General features: G+C 60.4%; 7 protein-coding genes across 7 annotated transcripts; 4 read left to right on the top strand and 3 right to left on the bottom strand.

Moving 5' to 3' along the window:
• Nucleotides 1-306: 306 nt before the first annotated feature.
• Nucleotides 307-1,256, bottom strand: SFT2 (protein transport protein sft2; the record flags this gene model as incomplete). Its single annotated transcript, XM_028619719.1, has 6 exons — nucleotides 307-417; nucleotides 455-585; nucleotides 627-719; nucleotides 788-861; nucleotides 903-913; nucleotides 1,044-1,256. 6 exons carry the CDS (start codon nucleotides 1,254-1,256, stop codon nucleotides 307-309), a joined length of 633 nt encoding a protein of 210 aa, XP_028478691.1.
• A 461-nt stretch (nucleotides 1,257-1,717) lies between these two features.
• On the top strand, nucleotides 1,718-3,048 carry EHS24_004090 (uncharacterized protein; the record flags this gene model as incomplete). Its single annotated transcript, XM_028619718.1, has 4 exons — nucleotides 1,718-1,860; nucleotides 2,034-2,186; nucleotides 2,227-2,384; nucleotides 2,480-3,048. The coding sequence occupies 4 exons, from the start codon at nucleotides 1,718-1,720 to the stop codon at nucleotides 3,046-3,048; spliced, it is 1,023 nt and encodes a 340-aa protein (XP_028478690.1).
• Nucleotides 3,049-4,071: 1,023 nt separating this feature from the next.
• On the top strand, nucleotides 4,072-11,268 carry ACC1 (acetyl-coenzyme-A carboxylase; the record flags this gene model as incomplete). The annotated part of the gene is made up of 5 exons (XM_028619717.1): nucleotides 4,072-4,153; nucleotides 4,366-4,448; nucleotides 4,508-4,589; nucleotides 4,663-4,846; nucleotides 4,992-11,268. 5 exons carry the CDS (start codon nucleotides 4,072-4,074, stop codon nucleotides 11,266-11,268), a joined length of 6,708 nt encoding a protein of 2,235 aa, XP_028478689.1.
• A 410-nt stretch (nucleotides 11,269-11,678) lies between these two features.
• Nucleotides 11,679-13,216, bottom strand: EHS24_004088 (uncharacterized protein; the record flags this gene model as incomplete). The annotated part of the gene is made up of 4 exons (XM_028619716.1): nucleotides 11,679-12,111; nucleotides 12,173-12,730; nucleotides 12,768-12,876; nucleotides 12,919-13,216. 4 exons carry the CDS (start codon nucleotides 13,214-13,216, stop codon nucleotides 11,679-11,681), a joined length of 1,398 nt encoding a protein of 465 aa, XP_028478688.1.
• Nucleotides 13,217-13,347: 131 nt separating this feature from the next.
• Nucleotides 13,348-14,759, top strand: EHS24_004087 (uncharacterized protein; the record flags this gene model as incomplete). The annotated part of the gene is made up of 5 exons (XM_028619715.1): nucleotides 13,348-13,445; nucleotides 13,505-13,583; nucleotides 13,624-13,840; nucleotides 13,881-14,205; nucleotides 14,246-14,759. 5 exons carry the CDS (start codon nucleotides 13,348-13,350, stop codon nucleotides 14,757-14,759), a joined length of 1,233 nt encoding a protein of 410 aa, XP_028478687.1.
• A 55-nt stretch (nucleotides 14,760-14,814) lies between these two features.
• Nucleotides 14,815-15,975, bottom strand: HEM15 (ferrochelatase hem15; the record flags this gene model as incomplete). The annotated part of the gene is made up of 3 exons (XM_028619714.1): nucleotides 14,815-15,289; nucleotides 15,328-15,902; nucleotides 15,958-15,975. 3 exons carry the CDS (start codon nucleotides 15,973-15,975, stop codon nucleotides 14,815-14,817), a joined length of 1,068 nt encoding a protein of 355 aa, XP_028478686.1.
• Nucleotides 15,976-16,564: 589 nt separating this feature from the next.
• On the top strand, nucleotides 16,565-22,189 carry EHS24_004085 (uncharacterized protein; the record flags this gene model as incomplete). Its single annotated transcript, XM_028619713.1, has 4 exons — nucleotides 16,565-16,617; nucleotides 16,665-17,249; nucleotides 17,292-21,753; nucleotides 21,800-22,189. 4 exons carry the CDS (start codon nucleotides 16,565-16,567, stop codon nucleotides 22,187-22,189), a joined length of 5,490 nt encoding a protein of 1,829 aa, XP_028478685.1.
• Between the last annotated feature and the right edge of the window lie 298 nt (nucleotides 22,190-22,487).

Here is a 22,487-nt window from a genome sequence, read left to right as displayed (position 1 = left end):
GAAGACAAGCAAGGTGATGCCGAGTTGGAGAGGGATCAACATGGAGTTCCTCCACATCGAACGGAAGCATTTCAGTCCGATGTGTATGTGCCCGTGCCCCCATATAGGAGACTGACCTCTCACATGCTGCTGCACGTTCTCATATCTATCTATCGAGTACATGCCACGCACTAGTGAGCGGGACTACGGTCTGCAATATTAATGTATGCAGGGGCCATCAGCATGCCCCTCTGCAACCGTGCTCTCTACGCTGGTGGAAGCCTGGAAGGCGTCTTCAGTCGTCTTCTGTCACCCTTCCTACGCCACTTAGATGGGGAGGAGGCTTGACGCTCCACGCAGCGCCATCTGACCGCCAAACCTAAGAGAGGTGGTGCCTCCGGGGAAGTAGGCGGCAAGATATGTGAGGAGGGCAACGACCTGTTGGGTTAGCATACAAAGAGTGTATGGCACCCACCTGGACGATGGCCGCGACCAGCGTTCCGATGGTGGAGCGAAGGTAGATGGCAAAGACCAGAGTCAGGCCCAGGGAGCCAAAGTACGCCGCCGAGAAGGGAAGACGCTCAGCCGAGATGATGTGCTTGAGGTCTGTGATGCGTGAGCTGATGACGACGCGGATGCTAGCTTACGGTTCATGGGACCGTGGAGGATCGCAAAGCCCAACATGAAGAGACAAGAGCCCAGAGTGAACGCCAGGGCAAATTTCCTTGGCTTCAATGCCACTGACGGGTTAGCACGATGAGCCTAGAGGTCGAGGTCGAGGTCGAGGGAAGGTGGATGATATACTGACGGATCGGCAGGAAGAGGAAGGCAATGCCAAAGCATGCCATACCGCCCACGACGCATGCAATGAACCCCAGGAAGCTGAAGCTGTCAGCGCTGCTGCCCGACAATCTGAGACTCACCGCTCCCAACGCTGTAGTAGCAGAAACGATTCAGAGAAAGGAGATGTCATGTCAACAAAGGAGGTCAAGGCACACAACCATACGACGGCGTCGGCAGCCAACTCGGGGCCACACACACATGTTGGTCGCAGCACCACTCACCGAAAGGGCAAAGTACGCCTCCTCCTCCCTGCTTGCTCCCTCACCACGAAGGGGAATGTAGCCGCTGACGCTGGTCCACGCACGGTTGAACGGGTTGGATGCGCCGGCGGACGGAGCTGCTGCTGCTGCGGGGCCCGAGTCATCCTGCACCGAGTTTGCCCATCGAAAGCTGGACAGCTGGGCATGGAATGACTGTGCTGTGTTTGACGACATGGTCGAGTAGTGTCAAAGATCGAAAGAGAGGAGATCTGTCGACGTGGATAGTTGTGGATTGCGCGAAGCAAAGAGTTGGAGAAGCGGTGGTCAACGAGTGCGTGTGTGTGTGTGTGTGTGTGTGTGTGCAGTGTCTCGGTCGCATGCGCGCGCGCGGCGCAGCAACACACCCAGGGCGCGCGGCTCACGCCGTGTGGGCGTCATGTGGTGGTCGCCACCAGCAGAAGCAAAACGAAACCCACCGTGGGAAACAGTGACGTGTGATTTCGTGTTATCATGGCGTTCTCCACACATCTGATCTTGTGTGCCCTCGTTACCCGCCGCCTGCCGCCGCCGCCGGAGAGCGCCCTGCGCAAGCAGCGCCAGTTGTGGGCCAACCCGGCACAACCACCCTCTCGTCTCCTGTTGATCAACCCACCCACACCTCCCTCCTACAACAAGTCACAACACTCTATATCACAATGTCCAAGTACCCACCAGGGCCATCGCAGCCCCCCACCATCCTGCCCCCGGCACACGCAGAGTCCAAGAGGGACCGCAAGCGTCGCGAGACTGTCAACAAGATTGAGCTCCTCCACAGTGGGAGCTGGGCAAACCGTGACGAGTGAGTACAATAGGAGCACTTGTCTTCCTGCATCCATCAACCCACACCTTCTCCTTGCCACCAATATACTCGTACAGGCCACTGTATGCGTCGTGGGAGCTGCCAGAGCTAGCACAGCTCGTACACCTCGTACATGACAGTGGTTGCTTGAAATGACGACTGACGGGGTGCAGGAAATTCTCCCAGCAGTACAAGGAGTACCACAACGAGAACAAGCTGGTCAACACGCAACCCCCTACATCATCACACTACCTCCTCCGCCTCTACCCCAAGACTGTCGAGCGTGATGCTTTCTTGCAGGCCGCCGAGACCCACTACAACTACAAGTGAGTGACCGGTCCCTCCACCACCGCACTGACGCGTCAGGGTCAGCCAGGCAACGAAGATGTATGAGAGTGAACGCGAGTACATTGAAGGCATGTACTGGGAGTCCCGCGACCAGCTGCGCCAGCGTCTGCTGAGCCTGGTTGAGGAGCGTCGTCGTAAACTGCGCGAGGAGAAGGAAGGTGGTGACATTGTGACTGGTGAGTACCTTTCCTTAAATGCGGACACCGACTGGCATCACTCGGCTGCACACTCGTACCCTCCCTTGTACAATGGAAACTGACGACCACTGCAGAGTCGCTCCTTGAGGCGCAGGCCCGGCCCCGTCCACGCCGTATGCCGTTCCGTGCGCGCGTCGAGCCCCGCTCGTCGAGCAGGAGTGCGACCCCCAACCTCAATCTCCGCAGTCAGCCCGAATCTGGCCTGTCTAGCCCCAACGACGCCGCAAAGTCCAACGACCTGCTTCTCCACTCGATGCTTGCGCCGGCCTTGGCCATCATCAGCACGGACGACATTATGCACCACGACACGTCGTCGCTCGAGATCAAGCGCCTCAACATTGCCCAGGGCTACAGTGTCACCACTGGCAAGCGCGGACCACGAGGCAAGGCGGCTGAAAAGGACCTCGATGTGGGTGCTGCCCCAGGCACAAGTGCTGCTCTGGCTATCGCGAGCGGGCAAGCCCCTGCCCCAGCGACGACGGGTGGGAAACGTGGCGCCGGTGCTCAATCTGGCTGGGTCCTCGGCAAGGCTCTCAACGATATGAAGCGCATGGAGGAGGCCAGCTTGCTGGAGCGCGACAGCGACTGGGCTCGCATCCAAGGCTCTCAGACTGGTCGTGGCCGTCGTGGCCGTGGTGACTGAAGTGTTGCTTGAGATTGGGCGCAACCACCACCATGCACACACGCACACACACCATCCCCTTGTTTTTTCGGCCTCTTGATGAGGTCCCGATTTTTGGCGAGGTTCGCCTCGTGATTACCGGCCTACTGAACCGGTCTGTTCCTCTTCCCCATTTTTGTTGTCCAGATATGAGAATGTATACATTTCCCCCAACCGTCGGCGGCTCTATGATGACGTTCACTGCGATTACACCGTGGGTCAGAGTAGATCCGATGGGTCCCGATAGAGCCGAGCAACAGCTTTGGTCGCAGTGGCCAGTGGGCCCGCCCTTTCGCCCTTTCGTTTTGACAGGATGGCGATGGGTCTCTTTTCATTCACGGTGGGGTTGGCCCGTTGTCCATGTGGAGGGGGTTCCTGGAACGAGCGAGAGGGAGAGAGAGAGACGAGGGGGAGGGGGGGGGGACTAGCCAGGGCCCGCAGGCTCCAAGGGCGAGAGCGTGTGCCGACTTGGCCCAGCGTTGGGGAGTTCTGGCCGCCGTCGCTGTTTCTGGTGGGGGTGGAGGGTTTGGACGAGCGCGCGCTCCCACACCGGCGGCGGTTGCAGGCGAATTAACGTGGTATTCTTCCACCCAGACACTGCGTGGGCGGGGCGGGCCGCGGGAGCATTTCCCGGTTGATGGGGTTTCCTTGCGGCGGTCATCACATCCCCTCCGCCGCCGGTGCGCGCGCGCACCTGATACTTACACCTGTGGCCGTTGCAACCCGTTCTCCTTTCTCCCCACCTCACCTGTCAACTATCTCTTCACTACACCAAGTCAAGGATAGGAGTAGGAGCCGTCACCACCTGACCTTTCGCCTTGCTCCCCTCCATTCTCTCTCTCTCTCTCCCCCCCTCCACCTTTCAACTTTCGGCCTCTCGCGGCGCCTCATCGCACCCCGCACCACACCGAGCGTGTATAGCCCCGGACCAGAGGTCTCCAAACCACCCGTTGACCCAAAGACCTATCTGGGCCAATCTATCTATCAAGTAGCAATCTAGCAACCATGGCCTCTGTTGCCACTAGCGGCGCTCCCGCCAACGGCGGCGCCGGACAGTACGACCACAGTCGTGTCGCGCAGTTCATCGGTGAGTAACCCCTGGCCCACATATCCCCAATTTTGGGGATGATGCGAACGGTCCATGTCAACGGCGACGACAAACGTCCACGAGAACCATGAAAGCTGACCACCTACCCCTCCTGCTTCTCCTTTACATTCCCATCGCGTTTAACCTTGTCTGAATCGTCATTTTTCCGCTCGCTCGTCGCTGTCGGCGGCCCCACACTCCACCTCCACCAGGCTCCAACCCGATTGGCGTCGCTCCCTCCGGTCGGGTAACCGACTTTGTCAAGTCCCAGGGCGGTCACAGTGTTGTGACCAAGGTGCGTAACAGCTGTTGTAGCTAGATCTCTCGTTGGCGGTCCTGTTTCTCACGGTTCAGGTCCTTATTGCCAACAATGGTATCGGTGCCGTCAAGGAAATTCGTTCCGTCCGCAAGTGGTCTTACGAGACCTTTGGCTCTGGTAAGCTTCTTCTCCCCCCTCACCGCAGGACGCGGGCAAAACACTTGCTAGGACGCTGCTGACGTCCCAAAAGACCGCATGATCGAGTTCACTGCCATGGCCACCCCCGATGACCTGCGTATCAACGCCGAGTACATTCGTATGGCCGACCGCTACGTCGAGGTTCCCGGCGGAAGCAACAACAACAACTACGCCAACGTCGACCTCATTGTTGACGTTGCCGAGCGCGCTGGCGTCCACGCCGTCTGGGCTGGTTGGTGAGTCTTGGTTTAATCCTGCGACGCCGGTACTGCCGGTACTTTGTGCTTGGCTCTGCTCTGCGCATGGTTACCGGTGACTCTGTGCACGAATTTCTCAGTCTTTTTTCCCCTATTTTTTGCTTTTGCTGACGATCCACCCCAGGGGTCACGCGTCGGAGAACCCCCGTCTCCCCGAGCTCCTCGCCAAGTCCAATATCATCTTCATCGGTCCCCCCGGTTCCGCCATGCGTTCGCTTGGTGACAAGATTTCGTCGACCATTGTCGCTCAGTCGGCCGACGTCCCCTGCATGCCGTGGTCCGGTACCGGCATCGCCGAGACCGAGCTCTCTCCCCAGGGTTTCGTTACTGTCCCCGACGTGGCCTACCAGGAGGCCTGCGTCAACTCGTGGGAGGAGGGTCTCGCCCGCGCCGAGACCATTGGCTACCCCGTCATGATCAAGGCCTCTGAGGGTGGTGGTGGTAAGGGTATTCGCAAGGTCGAAGACCCCGAGAAGTTCAAGGTTTCGTTCCAGGCCGTCGCCTCCGAGGTGCCTGGCTCGCCTATCTTTGTTATGAAGCTCGCCTCGGCTGCCCGCCACCTCGAGGTTCAGCTCATGGCCGACCAGTACGGTAACGCCATTTCCCTCTTTGGCCGTGACTGCTCGGTCCAGCGTCGCCACCAGAAGATCATTGAGGAGGCCCCCGTCACCATCGCCAAGCCCGACACGTTCGAGGAGATGGAGAAGGCGGCCGTCCGTCTCGCCAAGCTCGTCGGCTACGTGTCGGCTGGTACCGTCGAGTACCTGTTCTCGCACGAGGACAACAAGTTCTACTTCCTCGAGCTCAACCCCCGTCTCCAGGTCGAGCACCCCACGACTGAGATGGTTTCGGGATGCAACATTCCCGCCATCCAGCTCCAGGTTGCCATGGGTATCCCCCTCCACCGCATCCGCGACATCCGTACCCTCTACGGCATGGACCCCCACGGCGTCACCGAGATTGACTTTGACGGCACCAAGCCCGAGTCTGCGCACACCCAGCGCAAGCCCAAGCCCAAGGGTCACGTTATTGCGTGCCGTATCACCGGTGAGAACCCCGACGCCGGCTTCAAGCCCTCGTCCGGTGCTCTTACTGAGCTCAACTTCCGCTCCAACTCGAACGTCTGGGGTTACTTCTCGGTCTCTGCTGCCGGTGGTCTCCACGAGTTCGCCGACTCTCAGTTCGGCCACATCTTCGCCTACGGCATGGAGCGTAGCGAGGCCCGCAAGTCGATGGTCGTCGCTCTCAAGGAACTCTCGATTCGTGGTGAATTCCGCACCACCGTCGAGTACCTCATCAAGCTGCTCGAGAAGCCCGAGTTTGAGGACAACACTCTCACCACCCAGTGGCTCGACGGCCTTATCGCCGAGGGCATGACCTCGGAGCGCCCCGACACCACCATCGCTGTTGTCTGCGGTGCCGTTGTCAAGGCCCAGGTCGCCTACGAGGCCTGTGTCACCAAGTACAAGTCGATCCTTGACCGCGGTCAGATCCCTTCCAAGGATGTCCTTCAGACCTTCTTCAAGACCGAGTTCATCTACGACGGTGTTCGCTACTCGTTCGCCATGGCCAAGTCGGCTCCCCTCCAGTTCACTCTCTTCTTGAACGGTGGCCGTATCTACGTCGGTGTCCGTCCCCTCTCGGACGGTGGTCTCCTCATCTCGCTTGAGGGTGCCTCGCACACTGTCTACTACCGCGAGGAGGTTGGCGCCATGGTCCTCTCAGTCGACTCCAAGACCTGCATGATCGAGGACGAGCGTGACCCCACTCAGCTCCGCTCCCCCTCGCCCGGTAAGCTTGTCCGCTACCTCATCGAGTCGGGCGAGCACGTCGACTCTGGCGACGCCTACGCCGAGATTGAGGTCATGAAGATGATCATGCCCGTCACTGCCACCGAGTCTGGTATCGTCCAGTTCATGAAGCAGCCCGGCCAGCAGCTCGCCCAGGGTGAGCTCCTCGGTATCCTCACCCTCGACGACCCCACCAAGGTCAAGTTTGCCAAGCCCTTCGAGGGCCTCCTCCCCACCTTTGAGCTCAAGAACGGCCGCTACGGCACCAAGCCTCACCAGCTCCTCCGCGAGCACCTCGAGATTCTCTACGACAACCTCGCTGGTTACGACAACAGCGCTCAGGTCCTCCCCTCGCTCCGCCTGGTCACCTCCCAGCTCCGCGACGCCGACCTCCCTTACGCCAACGCCCAGGACGTCCTCTCCACGCTTTCGGGCCGTATCCCCCAGAAGCTCGAGGATGAGGTCCGTAGCATCATTGACACCTGCCGCACCTCGCAGCTCGAGTTCCCCTCGACCAAGCTCAAGCGTGTCATTTCGAACTTTATCGAGGAGCACGTCGACTACAAGGAGCGCCAGGCCGTTACCAACGCCATTGCTCCCCTCGAGGTCCTCATCGACGCCTTCACCTACGGCCTCAAGGTCCACGAGTGGCAGATTTACGCCGACCTCCTCAACTACTTCTCCGAGATTGAGGAGCCCTTCACCGACACGACCCACACTCAGGAGGAGATCGTGCTCAAGCTCCGTGAGGACAACAAGGACCTCGACGCCGTTGTCAAGCTCGTGCTCTCGCACAGCAAGGCCGCGTCCAAGGCCAAGCTCATCTTTGCCGTCCTTGACCTCGTCAAGGCCGAGTCGCCCAAGTCGTCCATGACCACCGAGTCTGGCGTTCACAAGGCCCTTGGTCGCATGGCCGAGCTCGAGGGCCGCCCCACTTCCAAGGTCGCCCTCAAGGCCAAGGAGGTCCTCATTGTGGGCTCGCTCCCCACCTACGAGGAGCGTTACGGCCAGCTTGAGAAGATCCTCAAGGCTTCGGTCACCACCTCGTACTACGGTGACTCGGGCAGCGGCCACCGCCTGCCCTCGAGCGACCTCCTCAAGGAGGTTACCGACTCGCGCTACACCGTCTTCGACGTTCTCTCGACCTTCTTCGAGCACCCCGACCCTTGGGTCGTCCTTGCCGCCCTTGAGGTCTACATTCGCCGTGCTTACCGCGTCTACAACGTCCTTGCCCTCGACTACGAGCCCGTCGGCCCCAACAGCGAGGCCAACATTGTCACCTGGCGCTTCAAGATGGGTGGCCCCGGCCACGACGCCTCGACCCCCCGTGTCGACTCGTCGCGCGACATTACTCGCATTGCCTCAGTCAGCGACCTGAACTACATTGTTCACGTCAAGCAGGAGCCCCTCCGCTTCGGTCTCATGACCTCGTACTCGTCGCTCGAGCCCCTCAAGGCTGGCTTCCCCGGCCTCCTGTCGCGTTACCCCGTCTTTGACCACGACGAGTTTGTCGAGAAGTACGGCCACAGCGCCCGTCACCCTCACGTCCTCAACGTCGCCCTCCGCCTCTTCGGCAAGGAGGACCAGGACATGACCGACCAGGACCTCAACCTCGCCTTCACCGAGCTCACCAACAAGTACAAGGAGCAGGTCGTCGGTGTTGGTATCCGTCGTATTTCGTTCCTCATCTGCCGCCCCGACTCGTACCCTTCGTACGTCACTCTCCGCGAGAGCGCCGACGGCTCGTGGCGCGAGGAGCAGGCTATCCGCAACATTGAGCCCGCCTTCGCCTACCAGCTCGAGCTCAGCCGCCTGTCCAACTTCAAGATCTCCCCCTTGCGCTCGGGCAACCGCCAGATCCACGTCTACCACGCTGTTGGCCGTGAGAACACTTCGGACGTTCGTTTCTTCGTCCGCGCTCTTCTCCGCCCTGGCCGCTTCGTCGGCCAGATGAAGCAGACCGAGTACCTCATCTCGGAGACTGACCGCCTCGTCGGTGACATTCTCGACACCCTTGAGATCTCCATGTCCGAGTACCGCCAGGCCGACTGCAACCACATCTCGGTCAACTGCGTCTACTCGCTCAACGTCACTTTCGAGGACGTCCAGGAGGCCCTTGCTGGCTTCATTGAGCGCCACGGCAAGCGTCTCTGGCGCCTCCGTGTCACCCAGGCTGAGATCCGCGTTGTCATCGAGGACGACGAGGGCAACATCCTCCCCATCCGTGCGTTCATCGAGAACGTTTCGGGCTTCGTCGTCAAGTACGAGGCGTACCAGGAGGTCGCCAACGAGAAGGGCAACATGATCCTCAAGTCGATCGGCGACCAGGGCCAGTTCCACCTCCAGCCCGTCAACTTCCCCTACTCGACCAAGGAGTCGCTCCAGCCCCGTCGTTACCAGGCTCACGTCATCGGCACCACCTACGTCTACGACTTCCCCGACCTCTTCCGTCAGGCCGTCGACAAGGTTTGGCACCAGGTCCAGCAGGCCCTCCCCAACGTCAAGGTCCCCTCGGACCTCCTCTCGGCCGCTGAGCTCGTTGTTGACGAGCACGGTGAGCTTGTCGAGGTTGCCCGTCCCCCGGGACTCAACACCTGCGGTATGGTCGCGTGGGTCTACACCATGAAGACCCCCGAGTACCCCAAGGGCCGTCGCATTGTTGTCATCTCCAACGACATCACCTACCAGATTGGTTCGTTCGGCCCCGCCGAGGACGAGTACTTCTACAAGGCTACCCAGTACGCTCGCAAGCACGGTCTCCCCCGTGTCTACTTGTCGGCCAACTCGGGTGCCCGTATCGGTCTCGCCGACGAGGTCATGGCTCTCTTTGACGTTGCCTGGCGCGAGGTCGGCAAGCCCGAGAAGGGCTTCGACTACCTCTACCTCACCCCTGCCAGCCTTGACAAGCTCAACGCCATGGGCGAGGGCTCTGTCATCACCGACGAGATTGAGGTTGACGGCGAGCGCCGCCACAAGATTACCGCCATCATCGGTCTCAAGGACGGCCTCGGTGTCGAGTGTCTCAAGGGTTCGGGTCTCATTGCCGGTGAGACTTCGCGCGCCTACGACGACATCTTCACCATCTCTATGGTCACCGCCCGTTCGGTCGGTATTGGTGCCTACCTCGTCCGTCTCGGCCAGCGTGTCGTCCAGGTCGAGAGCCAGCCCATCATCCTCACTGGTGCCCAGGCCATTAACAAGGTTCTCGGCAAGGAGGTCTACACCTCGAACATCCAGCTTGGTGGTCCCCAGATCATGTACAAGAACGGTATCTCGCACTTGACCGCCGGTTCGGACCTCGACGGTGCCCTGCAGATCATCAACTACCTGACCTACATCCCCGCCAAGAAGGGCTCTGCCATCCCCATCCTCCCCACTGGCGACTCTTGGGACCGCAACGTCGACTGGAAGCCCACCAAGGGCCCTTACGACCCCCGCAACTTTATCGCTGGTTGCGTCGAGGAGGTCGACGGTGTCGAGACCTTCCAGAACGGTGTTCTTGACCGTGGCTCGTGGTTCGAGACCATGGGCGGTTGGGCGCAGACCATTGTCACTGGTCGTGGTCGCCTCAACGGTATCCCCGTTGCTGTCATTGCTGCCGAGACCCGCACCATTGAGCGTGTCGACCCCGCCGACCCTGCCAACGAGAACTCGACCGAGTCCAAGGTCGCTCTCGCCGGTACTGTCTGGTTCCCTGACAGCTCGCGCAAGACTGCCACTGCCATTGAGGACGCCAACCGTGAGGGTCTCCCTCTCATCCTGTTTGCCAACTTCCGTGGCTTCTCGGGTGGTATGTCGGACATGCTCCAGGCCATCCTCAAGGAGGGTGCCAAGATTGTCGACGGCCTCAGCAGCTACAAGCAGCCCATCATTGTCTACCTTGTCCCCAACGGTGAACTCCGTGGTGGTGCCTGGGTCGTGCTCGACCCCTCGATCAACCCCGAGTACATGTCGATGATGGTCGACAACGAGTCGCGCGGTGGTGTCCTCGAGCCCGAGGGTATTGTCGAGGTCAAGTACCGCAAGCCCAGGATCCAGGCCACCATGGCCCGTCTCGACCCCGAGTACGCCCGCCTCAAGGCTGCCGTCGACGACCCCAAGGCCACCGCCGAGCAGAAGAAGGAGGCTACCGTCGCCCTCGAGGCGCGCGAGAAGCACCTCGGCCCCTCGTTCCACCAGGTCGCCGTCGAGTTTGCCGACCTCCACGACCGCTCGGGCCGCATGGCCGCCAAGGCCGACTGCAAGCCCGTCGACTGGGTCAACTCGCGTCGTACCATCTACTGGTCGCTGCGCCGCAAGCTGTCCGAGGTTCGCATCATGAAGAAGCTCTCGGCCGCCAACCCCAACCTCACCTACCCCGAGCGCAAGGAGATGTTCGAGCAGCTTGTCCCCACCGAGCTCACCGACGACGCCGAGGTCGCTGCCTTCCTCGAGAAGTCGGGCGACGCCGTCGAGGACTTTGTCCAGCAGGTCCGCGACGCGTACTGCTCGGACAATGTCGTCGCCTGGGCCTCGACCAACCAGCGTGGTGTCATGGAGGGCTTCCAGCGTATCCTCGAGTCGCTCTCGCCCCAGGACCGCTCCGTCCTCCTTGCCCAGCTCCAGCAGTAAACCACTCCGCCCCACCCCGCCTTGAACGGATTATATTGTGCGCTGGTCCTACCCCACCCACCCTCTCTCCCTTTTGCTTTCTTTTTCGAAACGGCTTGGCGTAAAAGTGTTTCTGTAGGAATTAGGCGGTGCGAACGAAGAAGAATGCGCGTGCCGCCGCTGTGTCCATACCTCCCCTTCCCCCTCCCCCTCCCCCAAAGTTGCATCGTGCGTCCATAGAGAATATATATATAGCGTGCTTAACCCAAAAAAGGGTATGCATTGGCTTGAACGGAAGCGAGCAATGAGCAGCAGCAAAACTCGTGGTCAGTGGCAGTGGCGGCGGCAAACGTGTCATCTGCCTCATGCTCACAGTGGCAGCCTCCGGCAACTGTCCGGCCCTCTAGCTCTAGATACACTGCATCTCCTATCTAGTACGGCGCATGGCGCTTGCCCTTACGCTTGTCCTTCCTCTCCTCCTTTGCACGGCCACCGCCAAGGACAGGTCCCGAGCGGGGTCCCTCGTCGACGTCCATGTCGTCCTCGTCGTTGTCGCTCCTGTCGCTCTCCTCCGTCTCAATCTCGCTCTCCTCGTCGTCGGAATTGTCGCTGTCGATATCCTCACGGCCATCGCCTCCATCATCGTCAATGGCCGGGTCACCAACAACCAAACGCGGCAGGGAAGACAGGGACCAGCCGGCAAGCACACCGTCCTCGCTGCCGGTGTACAGGGCCTCGTCGCGCTGCGCGTGATACATGCACCGCACGACGTCCTTGTGGCCGCGAGCGCCGGGCCCAGACACGAAGAATGCCGAGGGCGCGTACTCGCCCGCACCGGCCGAGTGCTGGAGGACAATGTTGCCGCTGTGGTAGAGTTAGTGGGGTGGTGAGACAAGCCATTGTAGGAATTCAACGCAAGACTCACTCGTTGGTGCCCACGCCGACCATGGGGGCAAACGACTTGCCGACACCGAGCGAGGGGCACACGTCGATGAGGTACTCTGTCTTGAGCTGGGCAGGGTATGGCTTCTCCGTTCCGACGGGGTTGACAACGCTGGGCCCCTCCTGCGGGGTGTTGAAGTCCTTAAACTTGAACTGGGCCGACTGGACCTCTTGGAGGTTGTTAAACTCGAGCTCACCCTCCGAGTCGTCGCTAATGCCCACACCCCACATGGCCATGTTGTCCATGTCGCTGCGGGCCCAAATGCCCATACGCCCCTTGTGCTCGTACGCGCCTGCGGCCGCGACGGACTGGTTCCAGTTCTCAGCGCACTGGAGGGCCTCGTCCTCGTCCGTCTCGCGGAGGTCCGAGAGCGCGACGCAGCCGTCGGTCGATGCCGAGAGGAGGAGGCGGGAGGGAAGCTTGTGGCCTGGAGCAGAGGCCTGCCATGACTGCGTGGGCGGGAGGAGGGAGAGGTGGGTAATGTCGTCGGCGTGCGTCGAGGCGTGCTTGTAAGCCGGCTGGTTCGGGTTGCGCGTGTCCCTTTGTGGGTTAGCATCCCTAAGACGTGAACACCCACCAAAAGAGAATGTGAGCTTCAGAGCTGACGAGTTCGGTACCACCGATCACGAGGTGGTCCGAGTCGCTCACGGCGAGGGCTGTGACCGGGAGGGCCTTACGGACGAACGCTGCCGACGTTAGCTTGCGGCGCCAAGGACCTTAAAGCTCACCCTTAACGGTCGTAGCTGGGCGGCGAGAACGCTCGTCCCAGCGCACAATAGTAGCATCCTTGGAAGACGACCAGATGCTGCCAGCCTCACAAACGACGCCGGTAATGGGCTGGGTGTGGACGCCCTTGAGTTGGTCGACGGCCTTGAGAGTCTGGTTGTCGGCCAGAGTGAGCTCGGGGGCCGCGTGCTGCAGGACCAGGTGGTTGGACAGCGACGTGGGCGTGATGCCGACAATGTACGGCTTGGAGGGGAGGGGCTCTGCGAGCGTCGCGAACGCGAGAGGCGGCGCAGCGGGCATGTTGAAAGAAGGTGGTGGTGGAGAAGTGGGACAACGCAGGAAAGAAACGATCGATGACGATTTGTTGACCCAAAATTCCATCCGCCTCCACACGGTTCTTGACATTGCCCCCACACTCTCGCCACCCAGCAATGTCCATCCGTCAACCAAAACCAAAGCAGATTCGTCTACCGTTCGACGTCCCAAAGCCCAAGAAGGGTGCCGATGCCCCGGTCAAAGTGTGCGGAATGTACGTGATCGTTGTCGGTGGTGCGAGAGAATAAAGGGCAGTGGCTTACGCGCGTACAGTTGTCGATCCAAGGACAGCCACTACACCTGCCCGCGATGCAACGTCCCGTACTGCTCGTTGGCATGTTTTCGTGACCAGGTCAGTCAAATGAATCTAGCGAGATATCTGACTGTAGTAGTCCCACACGCAATGCTCAGAGCCATTCTACCGCTCGACAGTCGTGGACCAGATTGCGGCAGACCCCAAGGCCGAGCTGGAGGAGAAGAGGCGTATGATGGATATGCTGAGGCGCTTTGAGGATGCCGCCGCCGAGGGAGACGACGTCATGGCCGCGCTGGAAGAAGACTCTGATGACGACGACGACCTCGCAGCTGCTCTGGACGGTGTCGACCTTGGTGAGGGTTTAACAGGACGTGCGCCCGGCTAACCCACCAGAGGACATTGACTCGAACGCACTGCTTCGTCTTCTGCCGCAGGCGCACCGTGATGCTTTTCTGGCTGCGATCAAGAACCCGGAGTCAGAGTCTGCAAAGGAGCTTCTGGAGTCGGCGCTCGCAGCTGGTGAAGGCGAGGAGGGCGGCGACGACAATGACGAACCGCCTTTACCTTCCGTTCTGCCCTGGTGGGAAGCGGGCGAGCTGGACGACGAGGCCGAGGCGTATGCGTCGCCGCCGGCAGACATTGATACGGCGGCAACGGATTCCATCAACCCACCGCCCGGTGTGGGGATTAAGCTGGGGTACAACCTCCTGGCGCTATGGTGAGTTGTCCGCCACTGTAGGTGCACAACTGACAATCAGCTTGGCGTACACGAGCACTCTCCTTTCCTTCCGCCTCCCCTCTCTTTCCGAAGAATACCTAGCGGAACAACGAGTTGGCACAGTCGAAGTCAAGGACGAACTACAGTCTCTTCTTCCCTTCCTCGAGGCTCGCTCAACTGTACGTTACGAGAGCGCGCGTGCGGCCTGGGGAGCTGTTTGGGAACGGGTTGGCCGCGACGGTGAGCAGCCTCCCGCAGCTGCGCTGGTTAGGCTGTTGCAGATTGCCGCCGGCATGCTGCACCCACCTATCACGACGGATCCACCGCTTGTCGCTCTCGTCCTCGCGGACGTGCATTCTCTGTTTTCAGCGCCAAAGGCGGGCGCCACTGCCAAGAAAATGGCATTCTACCGTACAGCAATGAAACAGGTCGACAGGCAGGAGTGGCTCAGCCTCGAACGGGAGGTGCTCCGCGAGGCCCAGAAGCTGGACGAGGAACTAGAGGAGCCACACGAGACCCAGGAGCCGGCGCGCCCTAGTCTCACACTGTTGTGATATTTTGCATGCACTTTGAGAGGAGAGGTAAATGCTATGTGACCATGTGTACAATCTATTCCAGCTTGCCACCGTTGGCGATCCAGTTCTTGGTGCGCTCGCATTTTGGGTTGGTGCACTGCTGGCAACGGAGGGCGACCTGCTTGCTGGCAGGGCCGATCTTGCCAGCGCTGTAGTCGGACAGGTGCTTGCTGGCAATGTCGGCCAGGGCACGGATGAAGATGGGCGAGGCGTTGAGCGACTCGGCACGGGTGAGCGTGACGCCGAGCTTGTCGGCGTCCTCCTTGACCTCAATGTCAAGCTCGAAGAGGGTCTCAATGTGGTCGCTGGTGAATGCGATGGGGACGAGGCAGATATCCTTCTTGCCAAGCTTGGCCAGGCCCTCGATGGACCGGGCGGTCTGAGGGCCCTGCCAGGTCTTGGGGCCGACCTTGGACTGCCACGTGAGGCGGTACGGGTTGGAGAAGTTGAGCTCCTCCATCACCTTCTGCACAGTGGCCGCAACCTCGGTGGTGTACGTGTCACCGCGGCTGTCGGGTCAGTTGCCTGCCACCAGAATGTTACTCACTTGACGATTTCAATGGGCAGCGAGTGGGCCGAGAACATGAGGACGACGTCGTCGCGGCGCTCGGGAGGGTACTGCTCGAGAGCCTTGCGAATGTTCTCGGCAAAGGCCGTCGCAAGACCGACGTTGCCAGCCCAACGGTCAATGAACGACCACTCGACCTCGCCGTTGACACCCCAGCCAGTCTTCTTGCCGACCTTGAGCAGCTCGTTCAATGACGAGCCAGTCGTGCTGCAAGAGTACTGGGGGTACTGTGTAAACGCCACCGCGCGGGTAACACCGTCGGCACGCATCTCCTCAAGGGCCGTCTCGGTGAGCGGCTGGGCGTAACGGAACGCGACGTATGGCTTGTGCGGCGCGCTCTCGGGGTTGAGCTCGTCGAGCAGTGCACACATCTCCTCGCCCTGCTGTTTTGTCCAGCGGAGAATGGGCGAACCTCCACCAATCTCCTTGTACTGCTCTTCAATCTTTGGTGTACGGCGCTTGGCAATGATGGGTGCGAGAATCGGCTGCATGGGCAGCTGAATCAAGTCGTTGTCGTGAAACAGACGTGACAAGAAGTCGCCAACCTCGGGAAGCTAGAGTTTGTGAGCGTCATTCTCAAACCAATTGCACTGGGCTGCAAAGACTCACAGTCGACGGGCCGCCCATGTTCATCATGACGACAGCTGGTAAAGGTCAGTTGATTTATCGCCACAGAACGCGTTCACCTGTGGGGCTGTTACGCGTTAGTACCAGGTTCATGTCATGTCCGAGGCACCAAACGACTCACGGCTTGGCGGCCTGCACTGGCGCATCGCGGACGCTTGCGAGGGTGCGGACGCGCTGCGTACGCGACGACGAGGCGATTGCGCGCGATGCGGTGCGTGCTGGCTGCATGAGGGCGACCATGGTTGAAAGGTGGAGATGGACAAGAGCTGCGCAAATAGCCAATATTTTACTCGACAGACGGGCTGTTTCCATCTCTTACACCAAGCCGCCAAGCGGCCCACCATCGCTCTGGCCGAACGGATGACGCGCGCCGTCCCTGCCGGTGGGGCCGTGGACGCTCGGTCGTCTTGATCACGTGACCATTTGGGAGTAAATGTAAAATAAATACAAAAAGATAATCGCCTCCGCCCGCCCCGCCCTGGCTGCTGCTGCTGATCTCTGAAGTTGGATGGTGAGGTTGATGGAGAGGCAGTGGCCACAACAATCCACACCTTCCCTCACCCAGTTACCCACTCCACGCTCTCTCGCAATGGTCCAGCCTCAGCCAAAGGCTGGCACCTTGGACGCAGATGACTATCTCCTGTGAGCTGGCCCTTCGTTGATTGTTATCTGGTTAAGCTAACGCTCAGCCCATTCACAACACTGAGGAACACTGTCCTGCGGCCAGCGGCGGGCCAGGTCCTGTCGCGGTCCAAGGTCCGGCTCCTGCTCAAGTACAACGTGGAGCGTTTGACAAAGCCTTGGGAGCCATTCAAGACGGGTTCCAGCGCTGGCAAGGCTGCTTCCCTCGACAAGGACACCACCGCGCTGCCTGGCACCGATGCCAAGTTTGATGTTGACGACGTGAGCCGTTCGATCGCCAAGAAGCTCGCGACCGAGACGGGCCTGAGCGAGCTGGACGCGTTCGTCATGTGGAAGTCGTACGCTTCGCACTCGATTGAGGACCCCGAGCCGGCCGAGGGCCAGAGCGTCGAGGACGCGCTCCTCGAACGCTTGCTGCTGTGGTACGAGGAGGAGCTTCTTGCAGTCCCCCAGATCGTGATGGCGCTCTTCGTCCCGGCGTCGCAACCCACAGGGTGGGAAGACGTCGCCGCCGAGCTGCGTCCCGAGATTCTTGGTGACCAGGCAACCTTCATCGAGAACCTGTTCCGCGCCTTCAGTGGTCTCGCCCAGAAGAACGTCTCTTCGTCCAACGCCGCTCGCGCGCTCTACTGGTAAGCTTCAGAGAAGCATGAATACCTTACTAACAGACCGAGGTCTACTCTCCAGCTTCGCCAGCAGGAAACCCTTCTCGATCTCCTCTTCCTTATTCTCTACCAGTTCACTACTCGCCCTGCTGCCGTTTCGGAGGGACTGGTCAAGGGTGCGGTCTTGTCCACGTTTGGAACCGCTCAGGCCAACCGCGAGATCTGGGAGAACGACAACGAGTGCCAGCGCGTGCAGTCGCGTATTCGTGATCTCGTCCTCGTAATTGCAGTGGAGGCGCTGTGTCTTGCCCAGATTGTGTCGCCCGAGGGTGACCAAGGCGACAAGTTTGGCGCTACCCTCCTCCACTCGCGCGACAGGATACACGCCGTGCATCAGTTTATCATGGAGCAAAGCGAGGACCTCGACGGACCTGAGGCCCACGACATGGTTTTCCCCGCCTGGCCTATGCCCATTCTCTGCCTCGCGTGGGCCATTGCACTTCGCTCGCTCCCTGCCAACCTTCAGCCTCCGTCCGGCGACTCGTTCACTCTCGACACTACCAACATGGACGCCGATGAGCCCGTCGTCTATCTCGGTGCTGCTAGCCGTGCGCTCCGTCTTTCTTCTGGGCTCTTCCCTTGGCTTGAGGTTGTCCTCGAGGGCCCATTGTTTGAGGCGTCCAAGGATGCCCTGTCTGGTGACCTCGCCGTCGACATGGCAGCGTTGAGAAGGAGCCCCCTGAAGGACCTCCTCATCGGCCTGTCCGAGCTCATCTTCATTGACAATGTGGTCGACCGCACAGGTCTGTACCGCTCCTGGGAATTGCTATTTGGTGGCGGAGCTTCCGAAGCATCGCAGTCGCTGTCCAACAACTACTGGAGGGTCGACTTCGTCTACGATGATCGCCGTGCAATCCTCGACTACAGCCACTTCCCCCGCGAGCCGACCTCCTTACCCCGTATCCTCTCAGCGCTGACCGGCGTGAGCTCAGACGACGAGCTCGACATGTCTCTGGTCGACAATGCTGTCCCCGACGTGTTCGACTACTTTACCGACCTGCCATTCGTGACATTTGTCGCTCCTCCAGGGTCATTCATGGCGGCCGGCCGTGATGAGCACGGAAAGCCCACTGTCGAGGCTGCTGTCGACTTTGAGCTTCCCGGCGGTGTTGTCATTCCCAGGAGAACGCGTGGTACGGTCTTGTCCGACGAGGACGACGACCTGACCATTGTGTCGTGGCGGTTCCGTCAGCCCGCATGGCCCCTCCTCATTGAAATTCTGCGCGGTGCCGCGGGCTTCACTCCGGGCAAGTCGACCAACCAGGGTGTTCGCCGTCTCAGCCTGGTCGACCTCGGTGTCCAGGGTGACCTTGCCCAGATTCTCTCGGCTGGTCTCAAGCTTATCCGCTGTGTGCTCCGTTCGCCTGACGTTGCCACTCGCTTGGTGACTGAGATTCCATCCCCTGGAGACCGCTTCCCCGGTCACTCGCTTCTCGAGTTGGCGCTCTCCGTTGCCAGCGACCGTGCCGACCCTGTAGCTGCCAAGCACGCAATCGATATTCTCCAGTCTCTTCTCCTCACTGGAACCCCCGAGATCTGGACCGCATTCCGCGCGTCTGGCGTATTCGACTCTCACTCGCGCCGCCAGGGTTCTGTCGCCTCCCTTATCCAGAGCGACGCACGCAGTGGCGAGCACGGCCTGACTGTGGCTCTCCTCCGTCTCGTCCGCTCGATCGCATCCGCCAACGCGGGTGACGCTCACGTGGTCCGTACTGCCATGAAGCTCATCTTCACCGAAGTCTGGTCCCAGTTCTCTGGCTGGCGTTATCGTGATGTGTCAAAGCGCTACGAGATTGGCGGACTGTTGCTCAACATCTTTGACATTGTGCTCCGCCACCCTCTCGGCGAGGATGCAAAGTCGCCGTCGCCTGCGGCTGCCTACCTCATCGAGGTCTTCATCACGGGCGCTTCGCCCCTCACATACAAGCCCATCGTCGATGTGTTCACGCAGGCGCTCCCGCTCGCTGGCAAGCTCATTGGTTCGCGCCGCTGGACCGACGCCGAGATTGTTGTCAACACGTTTGACCAGTCTGCCTCGTACCTTGCCACCCTCGTCCGCATTGCCCCGTCCCTCAAGGTGGCCACCACTGCCTTGCCGTACAGCGTCTTTGGCTCCACCATTGTGCTCAACAACGGCGACAAGGTGCAACTTGTCGACACCCTCTTTGACCGTGTGTTTGAGCCCACTCTTCGTGCCGCTTCACTCCGTCTTGTCATTCGACTCATCAAGGTGTACCTCGAGACATCGGCACTGGACGCGGCTCGTCCCTCGCTCGCAGGAATGTTGCGCAAGGCCGATGAGACGTGTCTCAACCTCGCCAACCTTGCTCTCAACGCCGGCTACAATGACATCAAGCCTGACGCCTGGGCCCTCCTCAACATCATCGTCACGACCCAGCCGGGATGTGCTGCCTTCTGTGTCGGCGTGCCCAAGGACGGCAAGGTCACAGGGGGTCTCCAGATGGCCACGGAGGAAGTGGCTCAGTGGAAGACGCTCATTTGCGAAGAGCCTCGTGCCCTTGCTGCAGTGCTTGGCTACTGCCAGGCTGTCCTCAACAGCCCCAGTGCCTCGCGTGGTGTTGCTGCTCTTCGCAGCGATAACGACTTTTGGACTGCAGTGTACGACATTTCCGCCAAGAATGTGCCCCTCCCCTCTAGCCTTTCGGAGAACATTGCAACCGACGTGCAGGACTACTCGTACACTGTCCAGGCCAAGGCCAATGGTACTGCCCTCCTCGCTGCCGAGCTTGCGCACGTGATCGAGGCGGATGGACCCGAGACCAAGGCGCAGAGTCTAGCACTGTCGCTCTTCCGCAATGGCAGCACTCTGCAGGACGTCGCGGTCGGAGCTGCCCACTCCTCGTGTGATCCCGAGTTGCATGCCGCCGAGGACGAGACGCTCAAGTCCAATGGCGTCCAGATGGCTTGCATGCGAACCATCTGCCTCCCCAATGAGCGCGACTATGGTGTCCAGTACTTGTATGACGGCGTTCCCATCATCTTCAACGACCCCGAGCGCCAGGCTGCTGTCACTCGCTCGATCGCCATCCTCAACCTGAACTGGTCGCAACTCGATGCCGACATTACCCTCACCAAGGCTTGGCGCCTATTCGCCGAGGTGGCCTCGACCTGGACTGTCGGTGATGGCATGGCTACCAAGTCTGCCCTCCGTGCGGCCGGTGCGGTGGCCTCGCTCCTGGCCACTGAGGATCGCGGTGGTGACGTCATGCTTGCCATCCAGACCGAGCGCCTGGGCATCCTTGCTACGCTGCTCGAGACTGCCCTCGACCCCGAGATTGAGGTCGCCGATACGGAGGCGATCAAGGAGCTCGCCAACAACATGCGCAAGATTGTGGAGAGCACACTCTTCTCGCCCATCCTCTCCCTTCGCCACCTCGAGTTGCCTCCTATCCACCGCCCTGTACTCCGCATGCTCCTCCTTCTGTCGCAGGCCAAGACCGGCAAGGCCGAGGACGACGTGCGCGAGATGCTCTTTGAGAGTGCTGCCAGCTTTGCCCTCGAGGCGGCTGACATTGTCCTCGACGCGATTCAGCACGGTACATCGGCTTCAGCCGAGGAGGACCTGGCGCTCGTTGTGGCGCTGCTCTGTGAGATGAGCCGTGTCTCGACCTCGACGTCTGTCTGGCTTGACAAGCTCCAGCAGGTCAACCTCATCCCTCGTTCGCTCGAGGTCATTGTTCGCACGCGTCCGGTCAACAACACCCTCCCGGCCCATTTCCACACGATCCTCCTCCTCCATCTGGCCATCGCGAGCAACAGCTACTCGGCCGAGAAGCTTGCGGTGTCGGGTGTGCTCCCGGCTTACTCGAACAATGTCGTCGCAGTCGCCGCAGAGGGTGCACGTATCGACGCCAGCGACAACGATGACTCGCTTCACCGTGCGTGGTGCGGAATGCTGCTCGTTGTCAAGGCACTGCTTGCGACGCTGCCAAACACTGCGTCGTTTGCACGCTCAGATGTCGTCCCCTTTGTGCGCGTTGTCACGCCGCAGCTTCTGCACGCGCTTGCATGGAACGGCGAAACCCCCATCTCGTGCCCAGCACTGGACGAGTGCGAGCTTGTCGTCGACGTCTTCTATGGCCTGGCCACTGCGATTGCAGGCGTTCCCGGCGGCGTGCCTGGCCTGTTTGAGGATTTTGCTCTTCCTGCACTGTCACTGCTCGCCGCTACTCGCTACACGCTCTCCCACCCTCACCGCTTCTGTGGGCTCATCGTTCCCGCCACCGAGGAGGAGCAGACGGCACTGGAAAAGGAGCTCGAGACTGTCGAAGCACAAAAGGAGGACGTCAACCTGGTCGACGCTGTCAAGTTGCCAACGATTGCGAAACGCACAGAGACGTTGATTAGCATCACGCGCACAACGCTGGCCACGCTTGTGTCGTTCACGCACGCGTGGGAGCTGCTCAGCAGTGACCTCGAGCCGCAGCCCGAGTACCTGCTGCCATACAACGTGCGTACCTGTTACATGGGTTTGTATCGTTTACTGACCAATGCAGGATGAACACACCCTCACAGCATCCACCGATCCCGTGGGCGTCGTCAACGACCTGTACCTCCTCCTCAGCGCCATGAGCGTCAAGTTGACCGCCGACAAGCGCGGTGCCGTCTCGCAAGCGATCGAGGCCACCGCTCTCCTGTCCCTCACCCAGCTGCTGGCCCGGCGCGAGTTGAACCCTCATGCCGACACGCCGGCCGACGGCGACGCCATGGACGTGGACGCTGGCTCCAAGCGCCGCGCCTCTGTGTCCCTCGGCACACCCGCCAACCGCGCCGCGTCCGTGGGCCGTGAGCTCGAGGCTGACCTGCGCGGCATGCTGTCCGATAGCTCGTGGAGCCAGCTGCTCGAGGTCCTCCGCGGTGTGGCCGTGAGCAACTTTGCCGAGTAGGGAGGCAGATGTGAAGAGAGAGAGAGAGAGAAGGAGAAGAAGGGCGAGACGGAACGGAGGCCGTGCATGTACCACCTGCATTCCATACTTTTTTTATTTACGCCCTTTACTGGCAAACCAATCCATGCATAGATACATGCGTCAGATGCGTATAAACCGTGAAAAGGAACACCCTTACGGACTAGGTGATACAAAAGGGAGTGTGGGAGTGTGGGAGTGTGGGAGGAAGGGAGGTGGATGGAACTGCTTTTAGGGATGGATCATCAACAAGGGACCGGTTCAATGTCTGTAGGTACGG

This window comes from Apiotrichum porosum (assembly GCF_003942205.1).
Source record: "Apiotrichum porosum strain DSM 27194 chromosome Unknown scaffold_2, whole genome shotgun sequence".
In the NCBI taxonomy this organism is placed as follows: domain Eukaryota; kingdom Fungi; phylum Basidiomycota; class Tremellomycetes; order Trichosporonales; family Trichosporonaceae; genus Apiotrichum; species Apiotrichum porosum.
The sequence above is the reverse complement of the archived record's forward strand: the minus strand, read 5'-3'. Positions and strand labels throughout refer to the sequence as shown.